The following is a 19,047-nucleotide window of genomic DNA, read 5'->3' on the forward strand; positions in this document are numbered from 1 at the left end:
TAACTATTAAACCCCGTTTAAGAAAATATTATATAGCAACAAGATCACTGTTTTAAGGAACCAGAGCTAAAACAATTTCAAAATATAGGTAACATTGAATACCATAAAGTTATTGCACTTGAACTACTAGAACAAAAACCTACCATTTCCTGATTGTCATCAATTGCTTTCATCTGGACTTTAAGTTTATTGACTTCTCGTTCATAGCTGGTGTGTGGAACTGCAAGGTCATACATTGTCAATGACCAGAATGTAGCATAGAATTGAGGGCTGATGTCATCCCAGACTTTGGAAACATGTAAGGAGACCACTGCTTCATGGACAGGCGCCATCACCATCTCACATGATGTAATGTACTTATGAACTTTATGTTGCTGTTTACTTCCCTTTTCTGATTTTTTAAGTTCATCATACTTTGACTGTAGATAAAAAGTAAAAATACATACATACATACACACACAACATAATTTATAGCTTTGACTTTCATGGTATAAAAATCAATATTCCCTTCTAAAGAATCAAAAGATGACCAATCTCAAAACTGTCATAGAAATTCTAGTTTCTTACGAACAACGTTTATTTTAAGATAAATCATCTCTGGAAGCTATTCCAGTCTTTAGTACTGTGTGCCAACTAGGAGATTCTCAGAGGGTTCTTATCTAATCTGACCTGTTGAGTAAAGTGAACAGGGTATATGCATGTCCCCCTCTTTCATTCCCCCACCCTACTCCCTACTCCCTCTTGCTGCTGTATCAGGGATTGAACATGTAGGGTTTCCAGTCCTGCTTTTGAGATATTCAAGGGAACAAATAGAAGGTCTTAACATGAGAAAAGAGGAAGAATGGAACTAGTAGCAGCCAACTAGGACAGAATGTAGTATCACTACATGTAGACCCTACCAACTGTTAAAATTCGTCAATTAAAAAGCTGGATCAAGAGGCCAAGGCGGGCAGATCACTTGAGATCAGGAGTTTGCGACCAGCCTGGCCAGCATGGCAAAACCCCATCTCTACAAAAAATTAGCCGGGCGTGGTGGTGCATGCCTGTAATCCCAGTTACTTGGGAGGCTGAGGTGAGAGGATCACTTGAACCCCAGAGGCGGAAGTTGCAGTGAGCTGAGATCATGCCCCTGCACTCCAGGCTGGATGACAGAAGGAGACTGTCTCAAAAAAGAAAAAGAAAAAAAAAAGCTGGATCAACACTAAGAAAAGTTATGAGAAATTCGTTTTAAGACTGCTAAGTAGGGTGACCAATTGTCAGGGTTTGCTGGGGATTCGGGGATTTCTGAGGATTTAAGACTTCAGTGCTAAAACTGGGAACATCCCAGGCAAACCAGGACCAACTGGTTACTCAACTGCTAAGCCAAATAAATTTTTCTGTGAAAAGCTGTGGTATATTGAAGTTTAAAGCATGTGAGAACTGATGCTGCAGCTTCTTTCGTTTGACAGGTTTATCCTAATTTGGGGGAAAAAACAGAGGAATGCCATATTTTTAATTGTATGAGAAAAAAATTGTTAGTGCAATGGGAGGGGCTGCAGAGATATGTGTATGCCAAATATATTATACATATATATATACACACAAAAATATATATATACTCTCTCTATATATATTCTATATATATGAACATAACATATATGAACACATATTATACATGAACACACACACACACACACACATATATATATATGAAGATAACACAGAGTTGCTGCTATTATTTCACATCCTTCAGTCTCTTCAGGATGAAAGAGCTCTCATCCAGAAAATTTTGTTTAGGTTAGGTATCACCCTTAATACGAACCTGAAGGAAGTCCTAAAACCAGTTACTTCTTTATGTTAGAAAATCACTTAAATCATTCTATTTGTGCTAAACACATAACCCAAAACCAGATGATCAAAGGTTCTGCTTCCAGTTCTACACTGTGATAGGCAAAAGAGTCACAGCTCCTTACAGCTCAGTTACCTGCCTTCCTTCCTGAGTGCTCAATTTTACAATTGTTCTAGAATTTTACAATTGTTCTAGAAGTGGGAAGATTTATGCTCTGTTATCCCCATTTTAGAGAGCATGCTGACAACCACTGAGACCACATAAGTGACAAAGTTACAAAGAACATTAGTTATGAAAAAGGAGTCCCAATTGCATCAGAAACCTGAGAGAATAGCAGTTGGGAAAACAGAGAGTGTTTTTTAATTTAGAGGACAGGTCTTACTGAAGGTAACTAATAGGAATCTAGATGAGCAGAATGACTTCTGCTAAGGTTCTAACAAAACGGGATAAAATAGGGCTGACACTATCTGCATAAAAGACAGCCTAATTACCTGTTCTGGGCAAGATCTAGAATATGAACTAGGTAAAAGCCTATCTTTCAGACCTGTGTCTCAAGGTGGACCACAACCTCAACAATTGAAACTAAAAATTAGTTTATAGGTATGAGAGGGTTACATGATAGCTCCAGTCTCCCCAGTCCTCTGGGTCTGAATCTGTGATTTCTATTGCTAGGAACCCCATAGTCGCTATCTAGTTAGAAAAATAGGCTTGGTCAGAAAAGAAGGCTATACTTCATATTTACCTAGGATGAATATGTCCTTGTCTAAAGTCAGTTTAACTCCCACTTCAAGTCCACACCTTCAGTCAAATGAAGAGACATAACAGTTCTACATTTCAAATCGCCTGGGGAACTAGACTTATGGAATAGAACTGATATCCACAATTATTGCTGTACTTCTCACTATTGTTCAAAAATCTCATCTCAAGAATCTGAGCAGGCCAGGCACAGTGGCTCTTGCCTATAATGCCAGCACTTTGGGAGGCCAAGGCAGGCGGATCACCTGAGGTCAGGAGTTTGAGACCAGCCTGGCCAACATGGTGAAACCCCATCTCTTCTAAAAATACAAAAATTAGCTGGGTGTGGTGGCGGGCACCTGTAATCCCAGCTACTTGGGAGCCTGGGATAGGAGTATCACTTGAACCTGGGAGGTGGAAGTTGCAGTGAGCTGAGATTGCACCACTGCACTCCAGCCTGGGAGACAGAGCGAGACTCCATCTCAAAAAAAAAAAAAAAAAAAAAAAAAAAAAAAAATCTGGGCAGCGTTTGGCTGAATTATCCTCAAGAGAGCCTGCTGATAGTCAATTTACAGAGGGGACATAGCAGTCACCTAATATACATTTTCACTATCTCGACGAAGGCTCTTCAACAGAGGCTTTCACTCAAGAAGCAAAAGCAAGGATCCCCAGGACAGCTTGGATGCCATCCAGCGCAACCACAAGGTTGCTGGGAAACCCCTTTTCCAGAGAGTGGCATGTTGCCTACAGATAAAAGACTTATATCTGACTTGGCTATACAGCCACTTCCATTTCGTTTTCTGTTTTCTTCCAAGCCTGAGAGGGAAATGCCATTTCTTTGTTTAGGTTTTTGTATCTTTTAAAAGACAAAGATAATATTTTACACAAGTAAGAGAGAAAAGGTAGCTTGAATGACCTCCTCCATTTTCTGAGCTGGCAAAGTTCAGCCAATCTCAGTCAACCAGGTGTTCCTGTTTGCTAGGATTCCATATTGCTGATTAGTGTGTTCACTTAGCACGGGGCAGGTCAGAATTCCTAAGATGAAGAAATTCTCCCACCTCTGTCTGTCAAGAAATCAGGTACCTTCTTGTACAGCTGAGACTGATCTACCATGGGGTGTGACAACAGTAAGACATTACACAAAGATGGCATACAATTCTCTGGATTGAGAGGATCTAAAGGGGAAGAAGCAGCCTAACACCACTCCCTTAATGTCTTTTTCCCTTCAGAGTGTATACATAACACAGGAATTTCTGCACAGTGCTAACAAAGTGATAATTAAATCAAGTAGCAGTTAGGAAAGAAGTGGGAGACTGTAGCAGTTGATATGTAAACACTAACAGCAGATGTTTGATTACATGATCAATTAGACTCCAAATTTCTCATCACCTTTTTTGTATACCTCTACCACACAGCTTTGTACCCCTATTGGAAACAAATTAGGGATCCTAGTTTAAGAGTCAAGACCTTCCCCCAAAATCTGTAGTGAAATGTACTTACAGATAAAACTGTTAAGAAATAATTTGGATCGTTCCTGAGCAGCAGCAAAGACACCTGTACTTACCGAAATATGATGGGCATACATTGGCCTAGACAGGAAAAATGCTGCATCATGGGGTGTATGAAATTCATTACAGAGTACATCAATTGAAGGCACTCGCTTTATATAATCTTCTGTGCTCAGATTAGATGCTAAAAACCCACCAAACTGCACCAGGGTATCATGACACTAAATTTAAAAAATAAGACAAAATCAACATGTTTTCCAAAGTGATTAAGAAGTCATTTTAGGAATATTTTAACAATTAAGAATCCAAATTTTATAACTTAAAAGGATTTTAGAGACCATCTACAAGTATAATCACATAACCATCTTACAAAAAAAGATGCCAAGGCCCTGACAGGTTGACTAATCCAAGGTTTTACTAGCCAACTAGGTCTCTTAAATGTCAAGCTGTTGCTCATCACTTTTAGTGGAATATATTTACCTAAATCAAATAAAATAATAACCATAGGCAAACAGAAGTCAATTCCTTTGCCCTTAAAAGAAGAAAACTTTATTTACAGAATATATTTATAAATATTAAGTACCAAAACCTAAGATTAGCCCACAAAATGTGTTTAACTATCATCAACTATAACACAAAGAAAAAGAGAGATAGCAACCCAGCCTGGGCAACATGGCAGAGCCCCGACTCTACAAAAAAATCTAAAAATTAGCCAGGTGTGGTGGTGCATGCCTATAATCCCCAGCTACTCGGGCGGCTGAGGTAGACTGATCACTTGAGCCAGGGAGGTCAAGGCTACAGTGAGCTGAGATCATGCACTGCACTCTAGCCTGGGTAACAGAGTGAGGCTTTGTCTCAAAAAAAAAAAAAAAAAAAAAAAAAAAAAGGGAAAAGAGAGTGAGCATGCACAAGTGGGCAAGCAAGCATCTATTCTGTTATGACTGAGATTTCCAGAGATCGGGAAAGATATAAATGCAAACAACTTGAAGTTGCAGGAATTTAATGATGTAATATTTAATTAATTGACAGCCTTACACATAACATCTCTTGGAGCTATCTCTTAAATATCATAATTTACATAGAAATAGGCCCTATTTCCAGAATGTCTTTCACATTAGGATGTCTCATATTCACATGATGTGCAAAAATGACATTTTTCAAATTATAACACATTATCTTCCTTTAACAGGATTAAAAACATGTACATAAACATAAAAGCCATTTTAACTTGCCTGGTCATAGAGCTTTCCCACAAGTTTCAAATGTTTCTCTCCACCTTCCTGAAAGATTACCCCATTTCTCTGCTGAGCCATAAGCAGACAGAGAGGAAGGGCAAGATCATGGTCCAATAGAGCATCCTTTAATCTCTGAGAGGATTTTTTAGTGTTTCTGATCTGACCAAAATAACCACCCTGCACAAGGGAAGACACAAATTTACCAGTGTACAGTACATAACCCATGCTAATTTGAAAAAGACACAGAAAAAAGTTGAGTTAAAATCCTTAATGTAAAAAACTCCTACGTTCCACATTCCTTCCCTTACACAAATTTATTTCAGTGACTGTTACTGACTACAGTCACTGGCTTAAAGACAAATGTCAACTGAATTTAAATTTTTGCATATTTCCCATTTTCCACCTTGCAGTCCCCTCATAAAGGATTATTCATTATTCAGTATGGCACAGATTCAACAGAGCAATTAAGACTTAAGGGAGTGAGGATATTAAGGATCATAGAAGATGTAGTAATTATTTGGTAATTAATTAATTAATTAATTAATTTTTGAGACAGAGTCTCACTCTCTTGCCCAGACTGGAGTACGATGGCGAGATCTTGGCTCACTACAACCTCCGCCTCCTGGGTTCAAGCAATTCTCCTGCCTCAGCCTCCCAAATAGCTGGGATTACAGGCACCCACCACTACGCCTGGCTAATTTTTTGTATTTTTAGTAGAGACAGGGTTTTGCCACGTTGGCCAGGTTGGTCTTGAACTCCTGACCTCAGGTGATCCACCCACCTCAGCCTCCCAAAGTGTTGGGATTATAAGCGTGAGCCACCATGCCCAGCCTTATTTGGTAATTATTTTCCTTACGGATGCATTACTTACTGTCTTTTATACTTGGTTTCAGCTCTTTTAAAAAGTTAAAGTAATTACTGTATCTCAATTTCAAAAGGGGGGTAGGGGTGGTTGTGAAAGGAAGGTATGTATGGCTTTGACATTTGGTTTTATAAACTTATATATTGTTTGGATTCTTTACTATGACCATGCATACATCACGAATTTTAAAAGTTGATGAACAAAAATAGCAATTCTTACCTCAGCTTTTAGCTGCTCTCCACCAGTCATAGCCTCTAGTTGCTCCATTGTCATTTCCTCTGTAATTTCTATTCCTGCCATTTTTTGTACCACTTCTTTCAATATAAGCAGGTCAAAACTATTCAAAAAGAAAAAAGAAACAGTCTATAGTTAGAACTTCAAATATAAAAGTAACAATATATTATAATTAATATACTGAGAAACCCTAAATTATTTGTATATAAATATGGGGGAAGGGGCTGAAGCAGTTTTTAACTGCATTCCTAGAACTATATTGACAAATACTTGGTGCGTAAGTTTATTTTAACTTTTACTTGGAAATAATTTCAAATTTACAGATAGGATGGAAAAATAAAAACAGTACAAAGCTCAACCATATATCCTTTACCTCAACTTCACCTGGTAACATTTTTACTCCTGCTTGATCATTTGCATTTTCTCTCCCTCTCTGGAGCCCCTCTCTACATACATAGTCACACACTCAATTTAATCATTTGAGGGAAAATTATTTACATCATGGCCTTTTACCCCTAAAATTTCTAAGACTGAATTTCCTAAGAGAGCCATTCTCTTAAATAACCACAGCACAGTTATCAATTTTAGTACATCTAACACTGATACAATACTTTAATCTACCATTCATATTTCATTTTATCAGTTGACCCAATAAAGTCCTTCATAGCATTTTTTCTCCTCCAATACAGGATGGCCAAAATGTTTTTGATGGTATAGAGCCATTTCTAAATAATCCATTTACCAAACAGGGACAAAGATGTAGCATGGTCACATACACTTGGAAGAGAGGCAGGGAAGGAAGGAAAAAAAGAAGTTCTAAGCTGTGGTATCTGAGCCAAAGATGACAATTTAGTGGCCAGCCCAGAGCACATTTCAGTAATGTGCCAACAGTTATGCTTTTTAATCTTCAAAGTTTAGGACCACCAATGGAAATAATACCTTATGTCCTCTAAGATCTTCTTTAATTAATCTAAACAAAGTAAAAACATTCTTTCCTAAAACATACAGATGTTTTTCCAAACGTAAAGTCAGACATACCCAAGACACAAGCTAATAGATGAAAGAACCATTTTCTAAGATTCTTATTAAGTGTTTGTTCTCTCAACTTGCCTTGCTTTCCTTAGTTTTGTTTGTTTTTTTTTTTTTTAAGAAAGCCGTCATGAAAACTAGTATATAAGTACCAATGAAACAGTTTATTTTTTCTTTAAACAATGTTTTAATTAGATGGTCACAAAAACTGTATTCACAGTACAGAAAGCTGAATTATAGATTAAAAAATGATGTATGTTCTCCTGGCCTATAGACAAAGAAGAATAAAAATATCTAGAAATGGCAGAGAGATGAGCATAAGGGATGTGCCCATAAAATCATAAGTTTAAATTTTTTTTAAGTTTTCCCTAAGCCAAAATAAGAATCTGTCAATAATTACTTAGGTAGTACTTGTTTGGCACACCAAGTAGCTTTTAATTTTTTGTTTGTTTGCTTTCTACCAGAAAGCTTCTGAAAACAATTCAGGTTATTTGATTCTAGTCAGTCTACTTCTCATGAGGTTTAATATACATACATACTAATTTAAACTCTAAGCACTGATATTGGCCCAAAATAAAATAAACTTCAGTATTTATAAAGAAAAAAGGACATTGTCCAAAAGGTATGGAAGCCTTATGTATCTCTAAAACTCAAATTCAAAAATTATGCTTTAAAGGTATTACATACACCCTCAAAATAAACAAGTTCCTACCAGATGTTCAATGTGATACAGATCAATTACTGCATACTGACCTAGTGCAGTATGCTTTGTTATACGAAGATATACAATATATCATATTAGCCATTTACTCAAAAGCCTAATAGGCAGTCAAAATAACTGAAAGTATCTTTTTATTGCATTAACATATATAGCCAAATAGTACCTTTATTCATGAAAAAAGGTGTCTATTTATGTATTAAGTCATCATTTAACTAAAGAATTTCATGTAAATAAGTGAGCAACTATTCTACTTGAGCCTACAACCAACAAGTAAGTAGCCTTTTGGGATAACAGGAGTCTCAATAACCCCAAACCACCAGAAGTACTCTATTGAATTTCGTTATGTATAATTTTTATGAATACCTTTTGCCCGCCTTTAGCTGATTGGCAACATACTGAAGAAGACCAGCAAGATCAATTGGATATTTACGAAAAACTGCACCACAGAAACTAGCCAGACCTATACAAAATAAAAAAAGAGTAAAAACAACTCATAAAACAAAATGCACAAGTATCATTTCAACTAAACCTCTAAAACAAAATGAGGTAGCAATAACTCTATTGCTGATGCTGTTGAATGGAGTTTCATAATAATAACAATAACCAATATTTATTGAGCATACATATGTCAAGCACTGTACCAAGCACTTCATAATGATTATCTCATTTAATCCTTGCAACTATTATCCTAGGTTGGTATAACCTATTGATGAGGCAAATTCAGAACAGATATGTCATGTAACTTGCTCATGGTCACATAGTAAAAAGTAGAGCAGTAAGTCAAATTTTTGCAGCCTGATTCCAGAGTTTGTGAAACTAAGATATAACAAAATCTTGCAGATCACTCAGTAAACTTGAATAAATGACAAAACACCAGCCCCCGAATGTGAGTCAAGAAAAAAAAAAAAAAATCTCTTTTTATCTTGGAACATGCTACTAGTTGTGGAGGTGCAAGAAAATAAAGTATTACCAGACCTAGAAGCAGACAAGAGACCAATTTTAACCAATGGTCCTTATCATATCAAGAATAGGGAGGAGACCCCAGCCAATACAAGAGTAGGAGATTCAAGTAAAGTCAAGTACTCTGCAGCCTATTCCACAACTATTTGCTAAGCGCCTAAATGATACTGGACAAAATACAAGTCCTGCCCTCAAGGAGCTGAGTCCAGTGGAAGACACAGAAAAGTAAACAAATAACTATGATGAGCAAAAGGCTCCATGGGAATATAAAAGAGGAGCGCCCAATTCAGACTTGTGGGTGGGAGCATTAACAGAAAAAGCTTTCCAGAGGAAGTGACCTCTGAGCTGAAATCTAATGAATAAATAGAACATGGAGTGGGCCATGAAGGGTATTCCAAGTCAAGTGAATAATGGGCAAAAGTTCATGGAAAGTACAAGAAGTTCAGTATTAATGGAATCTAGAATATTGGGAAGCAGGGAAAAGATGAGGCTAGAACAGTGCAAAAGGACCTGATTTCAAAAGAACTTACTTGTATGACTTATTAAACATTTCGGACTTTAAAGGACAATGGGGAGCCACTGCAAGATTCCGCTATCAGATACAATAAGTTGAAAGAAAAGGAACTGGCTGCTAGAAACCAAAGGTACAAGAATTAAAAAGAAATATAGTTAGTTTTTTTTGGTTAAACTAAGTCAAGTTTTTGTTCTTTTAAGATGACTGGAACCTCAGGATGGAATGGGAAGAAATGAGATTAGATCCCTTACGATCAACTCCTATAAAATAATGTTAGTTAAAAAGGAGATTTTTGGCTAGGCATGGTGGCTCATGCCTGTAATCCCAGCACTTTGGGAGGCCAAGGCGGGCGGATCACTTGAGGTCAGGAGTTCAAGACCAGCCTGGCCAACATGGTGAAACCCTGCCTCTAACGAAAATACAAAAATTAGCTGGGTGTGGTACCACGTGCCTGTAATCCCAGCTACTCGGGAGGCTGAAGCAGGAGAACTGCTAGAACCTGGGAGGCGGAGGCTGCAGTGAGTCGAGATCATGCCACTGCACCCCAGCCGGGATGACAGAGTGAGACTCCATCTCAAAAAAAATAAAATAAAAAGAAGGAGATTTCACCTCCCCAATAATGCTTACCCAAAATTCTATCACAGTCAATAATGGTCTCTTAAGTTAGGAAAATAAGTAAGTACCATATCAACCTCCTTACATAGCCAAGGGCTCTGTAGAACAAACTCAGTAGCTAGATATTCTCAACAACTCTTAACAAATAGGCTTCTAAAAGTCTCTAAGCATAGGTAATAAAATACATAACATGGCAGTTACCACAGATAGTAATTTCATCTTTGGAAAAATAAAAATACTTACTCTGAAGCCAGCTTGAGATGGTTGTGTCATCATGTTTCATTCTTTCCTTTTCTGGATTAGCTAAAGCTTCAATGATACAATCTTTCATACATTAAGAAAAAACTAAGTCATTACATCTCTAATAAAGACCCTTAAAACATAAATATGCCACATCATAGGGGCAAAATTGTTGGTCATTACAAATTATTTTTCTTTTTTTCCAAGACCAGGGACGTTGCTAAAACTAATTATTGAAAAATACACTCACTGTAGTACCAACATTTCTTCTTTAGCCTCCTTTCCATCTTTCAGCAATCAAGATAGATTCCATCAATATCAAGACGTCTGGTAAGCTAGCTGGGTGCAGTGGCTCATGCCTGTAATCCCAGCACTTTGGGAGGCCAAGGTGGGTGGATCACTTGAGGTCAGGAATTCAAGATCACCCTGGCCAACCTAGTGAAATCCCACCTCTACTAAAAACAAGGAAATTAGCCAGGTGTGGTAGCACACGCCTGTAATCCCAGCTACTTGGGAAGCTGAGGCAAGAGACTCGCTTGAACCCAGGAGGCGGAGGTTGCAATGAGCCGAGACAGTACCACTGCATTCCAGCCTGGGTGACAGAGCAAAAGTCTGTCTCACAAAAAAAAAAAAAACAACAAAAAAAGGGTTGGTAAGCCTAACATGTCTCCCTTTATACAACGCAAAGACACACACACACACACACAGACACACACACACACACACTCTCTCTCTCTCTCTCTCTCACACACACACACACACACACACACAATTGACTGACCAAACTTCAGATCAGCCACCTGAATCAACCTCAGATGGTTACTAAACGAAAATAGAATGAAAATAAAACATTTACCATATGATCTATTAAATATGAAATCTACATATTACTTCACTTGAAAGGATACAGGCCAAGACATCATAATTCAATGATGTGAGGTATTTCAATGAATCTACTACAGGTGTTATTAAGTTATCATACTTCTGTATTTGTGACAAGATCTGGAAAACAGCAACAAACAATAGAAGGCATTAACTGATCAAAGGATTTCTACTGTGCCAACTAAGTAATGGCTACACTTTCTATTTTTCAAAAGAAATAATGCTTGTAATTAAAGTGGTTTCCTATATAAATATTTCATATTTATATAGGAATTACTATTTTATCATTGCCTTAGAGAATATTTTCTTAGGCTACATTTTTCAGTTAGAAAATAATTCCAATTCTGTAAAAAATGACAGTGGTAATCTGACTGGAACTGCAATGAATCTGTAGATTCCTTTGGGCGGTATGGACATTTTAACTATATTGATTCTTCCAATCCAAGAGCATGGAATGTCTTTCCATTTGCTTGTATCATCTATGATTTCTTTCATCAGTGTTTTATAGTTCTAGTAGAAATCTTTCACCTCCTTGCTTAGATGTATCTCTTGGTACTTTTTTTGTGGCTATTGTAAATGGGATTGTGCTCTTGATTGGGTTTTCAGCTTGAACATTATTGGTACACAGAAATGCTACTGATTTTTGTATGTTGATTTTGTATCCTGAAACTTTACTATGGGTACATACGGACATAAAGATAGAAAGACAATGGGGACTCTAAAAGTTAAGTGGGGTGGGGCAAGGTTTGAAAAACTACCTATTGGGTACTATGCTCACTATTTGGGTGAGGAGTTCAACAGAAACCCAAACCTCATCATTATGCAATACATCCATGTAATAAACCTGCATATGTACCCCTTGCATCTTAAAAAAATTAATTTAAAAAGGAAATAATTCCAGGCCTAAAGCTGAATTTTGGAATGAAAGAGTCTAGTCTCTCTCATATGTTTTAGATAACTCTAAATATTGGCCAGGTGTGGTGGCTCACACCTATAATCCTAGCACTTTGGGAGGCCGAGGTGAGTGGATTACCTGAGGTCAGGAGTTCAAGACCAGACTGGCCAACATGGTGAAACTACATCTCTACTAAAAATACAAAAAATCAGCCAAGTGCAGTGGCATGCGCCTGTAATCTCAGCTACTTGGGAGGCTGAGGCAGGAGAATTGCTTGAACCCGGGAGGCGGAGGTTGCGGTGAGCCGAGATTGGGTCACTGCACTCCAGCCTGGGCAACAGAGCAAGACTTCATCTCAAAAAATAAAAAAAAAATAAAAAATAAATAAATAAATAAATATTGTAGTGATAGTATTACATATAAATCACAATGAAATGTTATTTGAATGTTTCTAAAAGCTAAAATCAAGTAATAGCTCCAGAAATCAAAATGTGGTATACAAAATAACATTATATATACACAAAATAACTATTATATTGCCTATAATAGTAGCACTGTTACATATTACTATTAATAGAAAAATAGACCAATGTGTTAAATATATTGTGTAGTAACTTTGTTTTTAGCATAACCTTACAATGTTTCATTTTCTAACATCATTCTATTTCCACTTGCGCTGATTTAAAGGCAACAGAAAGAAAAATCCCTTAAAATAATATTAACCTCAAAACATACATAATCAAACAAAATGGTTGGATTGCTGTGGCTCAACTTCCCAATTTGTCTTCCAGAAGGCTTCACATTTTCCTTGGTTAGGCGCCTACGGAGGAAGAAAGAGGTGGCAGGGAACATCTTAAGTAACATTCCTTATAATGTTGATAGCTTTGTTATATCATCATGGGGTAAAAAGCAATTATTCCCCAAATATCCAAAACAGATTCATGTAAACAAACACATTCATCACATCCTTTATGGTAGATTTGGGCTATTTTGGTTAGGGATTCTCTCAGAGGGTATTGAGATTTTATATTAAATGCTTAACATTTATAAAACATACATTTCCACTTTATAGTCATAGTCTAATAATCAGTAAAACTCTTAATGTACTCTACAAGTATATAAAACTCTTACAAAGAATCAAAATTATTTCAGATTTAGGAGGACTCATCAGTTTAGGGATTAAGATATCAAATTTGGTGTCATGCAATGAAATGCCTCATGCCATCTGGCTCAGTGACTCAGAGTAATAGGTAATGCCGCACTCCTCAATATGTAAAGTTATCTGCTTTTCATATTCAAGGTAAACAATATTTTGAAACTAAATTGTACTCCTTTCCTTCCTCTTTATTTCTTCCTTTGCTCATTATCCTTTTGCCAGCATTCTGCAAATTTTATCTATGAATTCTTACAGTTCAAAACAATTATTACACAGAATCTTAAATGCCTCTCCTGAGATTATTACATAATAAATCTAGAGACTTCAAAAGGCTACAAGTGACAGGAAGGAAGCTTTCTAGGATGAAAATATAATGAAGTAAATTATTAATTCAGTTTATAATTCAGGAGATGTGGCCATTCTCCAAGTGACAAACTTGCTTTAATTAATTTCTCATGACAAAACTGGCCCCATCAATCAAAACTGTTTCATCATCAACTGCTTCCAATTCTCCAAATCTCAGTTTTTATTCATAGAAAAGAGAGACCATTAGTTTTAAAAGTTAGCTATACAGTATTTTGTTCAAATTTCCAACTTACCACTACCTGTCCCTATTTCTAACCCCAATATTTCAGGTGCCTCCCTCTACTTGCCAAGGCCAACCCCTCCTCTCTCTGTTTTTCATTCCATTCCCTTCTGCCTCCATCACCCTAGAGGGACAAACAAACAAAAATTAAAGAAATATTTTCTTGTCTTTGTCTTCCCCTCAAACTACCAGTGTCTGGCATATGGAACACAATAAACATTTGTAGAAAGAATTATTAAATGCCGTATAGCAAGCTCATATTTTAAATAGTATTGAAAACTCATGAAATTCTACAAGTAATAAATTAATACATTATATGCTCAATGTAAAAACTTTAAACAGTAACAAAATCATATTGTTTAAGCCTGGTAAAATAGTTATAGCTTACAAATGTAACAAAAATCCAAGTATATTAAAAACTCTGCACATATTATTCTGTAGTAAATTTTATTTTTATTCATTCATTCATATTAGTGCCTACGATGACGGTCAAAGTACTAAGCATTAGAAATACAAGGAAGATTGTGTCTCAGCCTTTTGGCTAAGGTCAGTGTAGAAATACAAGGATGAGGCTGGGTGCAGTGGCTCACGCCTGTAATCCCACCACTTTGGGAGGCCAAGGCGAGTGAATCACAAGGTCATGAGTTCGAGACCAGCCTGGCCAACATGGTGAAATCCCATCTCTACTAAAAATACAAAAAATTAGCTGGACGTGGTGGTGGGCACCTGTAATCCCAACTACTTGGGAGGCTGAGACAGGATAATCGCTTGAACCCAGGAGGCAGAGGTTGCAGTGAGCCGAGATCATGCCACTGCAGCACTCCAGCCCGGGCAACGGTGCAAAACTCCATCTCCCAAAAAAAAAAAAAAAAAAAAGAAATAAAAGGATGAATAACAGAGTAACAGTTCCTGCTCTCAAGCCTGGTCCAGTGAAGGAGACAGATTTAAATTCATTTATTAAATTTCAATATTCTAAAAAAGAGCAATCAACAGAACAGTACTTATATGCTATTGATAATATAAAAGGTGGCTGGGGTGTGGTAGCTCACGTCTGTAACTCCAGCGCTGGGAGGTCAAGGTGGGAGGATCACTTGAGGCCAGGAGTTCAAGACCAGCCTGGGCAACATAGTGAGGTCCCATTTTTACAAAGAAAAACAATATTAATATAATAATAATATTATAAGAGGGGGATAATATATTTGTATTGGCTTGCATATACATAAGAATATATAGAAGGATAAATAAGAGACTAAACAGTGGTTACTTTTCCTTGGGGGGAAGAACTAGTAGATAGAGGATGGGGTGAGACTTTTTGCTGTATGTATAACTTTTATATTTACTGAAACTTAAACCATATAAACACATTAACTATTCAAAACATTGGATAATTAAAAAGAGAAAAACAATCATAGCAATGTACCTAGAGGTATGATAACATTATATGCTAAAGAATAGTGATGGAAATAAAGATTGATTGTGTTTGGCAGTTTATGCTAGGGAAGCCTTCACTGGAAGTAACACTGGAGCTTACTCTCCAAGAATGAGGTCACCAGATGGAAAGGGGGAAAGGAAGGTAAGGGAAAGCCTGTACAAACAGAGGGAACAAAAAGTATATACAGGGGAAGAGAAGCTAAGGAGAGAGTGGTACATTTAGGGGAACATAAGTAGGCTCAGTACATCTGGAAGTAGAATTGGCAGGAAAGGAGGTTGGATGCAGGGAAGGACAAACCAGGGAGGCCCTCTTATTTATATCACCATGCCATAAAGCTTAACATATACCTTCAGGTAAAGTCAGTCACCAAAGGATTTTTAAGTAAGAGAATATACAACTGTAATACACCAAACAAAAGAACTAAGGTAGTGGTGGTAGAGACAGTGGATGAATTCAAGGTATTTAATAATGCTTAATGTATTATTAAACAATCCATGCAGAGCACTTAGTTTAATGCCTGGCACATATAGTAATAGCTCCCTAAATATTAGCTGCTGTTGTTAAGCTAGAAACTGTACCTGGAGAACTCTTAAGTCCAGAAACTCTTTCAGATCTAGTATCAACTCCTGCCAAACAAAACTTCCCCAAGTGAAATCATTTAGTCTCATCTATCCTCCCATAGCACTTTATTCATATTGTATAACAGCACCTATTAAACTAGGTTGTTTCAATATAATCCATAGGCTCACAGGAAAAAAAAAAAAAAAAAAAACTAGATTGTGATCATGCACACACCTGTCTTCCCAATAGGCTGTGACCAGAAACAATATCACTGGGCAAGGACAACATTCAACAGACATTACACACTGTTAAATCTAACTAAACTGAGAATGAACTACTTTTAATTAGAATAACCATACCACTGCCATGAATTTAAAAAAGGAATAACAACTGACAATAGCCTCGCTGAAAACACTTGCAATACAGTAATATAATTAAGCATCTAAACTAATACTAATCTGAAGTACATGATTTTCATAATTAAACTTCAAATAATCTACTGGGAAGTAGAATATCACTCATGTTTTTAATGATATGAAAATAAAGGTGTACAAATTTTTTAAAAAAAGAAATTTCTCAAAAGTTGACTCCCTATGGAGATAGTTCTGGATAATTTCATTAGTTCTTCCTAACAGATTAAAAAAATTTATTATGGTAACTTTCAGCAGAGGAAATTGCTAGAACTTTTACTACCTTGCACAAATCACTAAAGGTAAGCAAAGGCCACAGCAGGCTGTCCTTAAAAAGAAAAAACAAAACCCTCATCCTATAATATGATGCACGTATTAAAGAGGATTTCCATTAGATTTTTATCCATATGTAAACACAACAACTATGAAAACATTAACTTGGTAGTCAAAATGAACTAAAACCACAGTTAACAGTCATTCCATCTATAGTATATAAATCAGCTATACCATTCACTACACATAGGCTTTCTCAAAACTGAGGCTCAGACAAGCTACCTAAAAGAAAGTAAATTAGATTCAGATATAATTTAGATTAATATGAAAAATAAATTAAAACTTACTTCATGATATATTTGGCTCTGTCTATTGTTTGAGCTTTAACTTTTACTAAAAGTGGGTGACTGTTATAAGTTTCATTCTTCCACTGGCCATACAGACGATATCTTAAAAAACGATGAGATGAAGAATTAGGAAAAGTTAAACACTTAGAGGTTAATATACTAGAATTACTAATAGTTAAAAACCTGAAAATAGTATGTATTTACCTATGCTGATATGGAAATGTTTTAAACATTCCCCACAGTTCCTCAGACATACAAGCATTGCAGTCCATCAAAGAAAGAGATGGAAGTAGTACCTGGTCAGTAATGCTAAGCAAACAGCTAAGGATAACTTCCTAAAAGAAAGAAGGAAAAGTTATTTCAGTAAGAGGTCTATATTAATATAACCAACAATAAATTTATAACAGCCTTGGGAAAATTACCATTTCTTAATAACATAACACACAATATCCCATTCCTCACCCACCCTTTTTACAAAGCTTATTTATGTTTCTCCATCTAAGACATAAAATGGGGTGAGGAAAGGAAAGGGGTAGCAAAGGAATGAGGAACTTTTATCTCTCTTCCTTTTTCAACATATTAATCCTCAGGGGAAAAAATGTTAATCTTAAATGATAACTTTGCATAAGCCGCCAAAAACTATAATCAGCATCTACATTATAAAAACAATTATTCATACAGATGATTAACGCTTGTTCACAGTAAAATTTGTAGTATACTGTAGCAAGACAAACATTAGACACATTGTTGGATTTTTCTAGTCTCTTACCGTTTTTTCTTTATCTTCTTGTTTGCTTCCATCAGACTGAAACTACAATTTAAAAAAAGAAATTAATAAAATATAAAAAGGTTAATATTATGGTGTCACAATTAATTTCTAATTTGAAAAAACTTTAACTTGCACATGGTTGTAAATTGTTCTTACTTTTTACAAATATGTAGATTTTAAATATAGCCTGTAAACCTTTTAAAATTTTATCTATGTTTCTAACCTCTAAGTCATACTTGACATCCATGAATTTTAAGTGTCAATTTTTATAAACCAATTCTTTTCTCAACCTATCAAACCAAAGCATCCTAAAATTGATCTAATTATTTATTATAAAAATGTAGCAAGAGCCAGACGCAGTGCCTCACGCCTGTAATCCCAGCACTTTGAGAGGCCAACGTGGGCAGATCACCTGAGGTCAGGAGTTCGAGACCAGCCTGGCCAATATGGCGAAACCTCGTCTCTATTAAAAATACAAAAATTAGCCAGGCATGGTGGCACGCACACCTGTAGTCCCAGCTACTCAGGAGACTTAGGCAGGAGAACCACTTGAACCCGGGAGGTGCAGGTTGCAGTGAGCCAAGATCGTGCCATTGCACGCCAGCCTGGGCAACAAAAGCAAAAAAAAAAAAAAAAAATTGTTGCCAGTACAATAACTTCATTATAATACATTTGCATTTTTCCATCCAGAGATTATAGTTTTTCTTCTATGGAATTAGTATAATCAAACACTAAAGCAACAAAAATGCAAAAACAAAGACAAAATTAAACGCAAAGAAATTTAAAGCTATCTTTTAATTCACCACTCCCAAAGTCCTCACTGAAAGATAAGCCCAAAATACCAATAACATTACTAACAAAGACAAAACCATTGCTTAAATTGTACAGACTGAATGAAAAATCCTAGGTCCATATTATATAAACAATTTGCAGATTTGCAGATGAGCCCCTAAAGTGATGTTTGACAAGGATGTCTATTAATTCAAAATGAAACAGTGAATGATACTTGTCTGAATATAAACAGATAGAGGGCTGGTGGAGGCTGTAGAGGCCAAAAAGACAACTGAAGTACTGACAACCAGTGACAATCTAGATTTCTGGCAAGGATTTAGCTCAATATCAAGTGAGAAAGAGGGAAAAGCTAATACGTAGATAACAAGCTTCTTATTTTCTTGGTAGATAAGGGTATTTTGTGTATGCATACGTTTTCACACTTCAGTAATATGATGCATATTACCACAGGAAAAGTCTAACC

The 19,047-nt window shown here is 36.3% G+C and overlaps 1 protein-coding gene across 20 annotated transcripts in view; it reads right to left on the minus strand.

Moving 5' to 3' along the window:
- THOC2 (THO complex subunit 2) overlaps positions 1-19,047 on the minus strand; it is a 133,898-nt gene that overhangs the window by 27,830 nt on the left and 87,021 nt on the right. For 11 of the 20 annotated variants that reach the window (XR_010119676.1, XR_010119677.1, XM_063634892.1 and 8 more), the window contains exons 13-24: positions 17,793-17,834; positions 17,228-17,358; positions 17,024-17,125; positions 14,068-14,124; positions 12,982-13,078; positions 11,390-11,483; positions 10,485-10,565; positions 8,516-8,612; positions 6,388-6,505; positions 5,304-5,483; positions 4,128-4,292; positions 144-419 (exon numbers count right to left, since the gene is read on the minus strand). Coding sequence is in view for 18 of the 20 variants with exons in the window: in XM_063634892.1 (XP_063490962.1) it covers positions 144-419; positions 4,128-4,292; positions 5,304-5,483; positions 6,388-6,505; positions 8,516-8,612; positions 10,485-10,565; positions 11,390-11,483; positions 12,982-13,078; positions 14,068-14,124; positions 17,024-17,125; positions 17,228-17,358; positions 17,793-17,834 (1,440 nt within the window). In the remaining 2 variants the exon portion in view is untranslated. The remainder of the gene's footprint in view (positions 1-143; positions 420-4,127; positions 4,293-5,303; positions 5,484-6,387; positions 6,506-8,515; positions 8,613-10,484; positions 10,566-11,389; positions 11,484-12,981; positions 13,079-14,067; positions 14,125-17,023; positions 17,126-17,227; positions 17,359-17,792; positions 17,835-19,047) is intronic. The other 9 variants (XM_063634890.1, XM_055268156.2, XM_055268161.2 and 6 more) reach the window with 3 other exon arrangements.

The sequence above is a fragment of the Symphalangus syndactylus genome, chromosome X (assembly GCF_028878055.3).
Source record: "Symphalangus syndactylus isolate Jambi chromosome X, NHGRI_mSymSyn1-v2.1_pri, whole genome shotgun sequence".
NCBI classification, from domain to species: Eukaryota; Metazoa; Chordata; class Mammalia; order Primates; family Hylobatidae; genus Symphalangus; species Symphalangus syndactylus.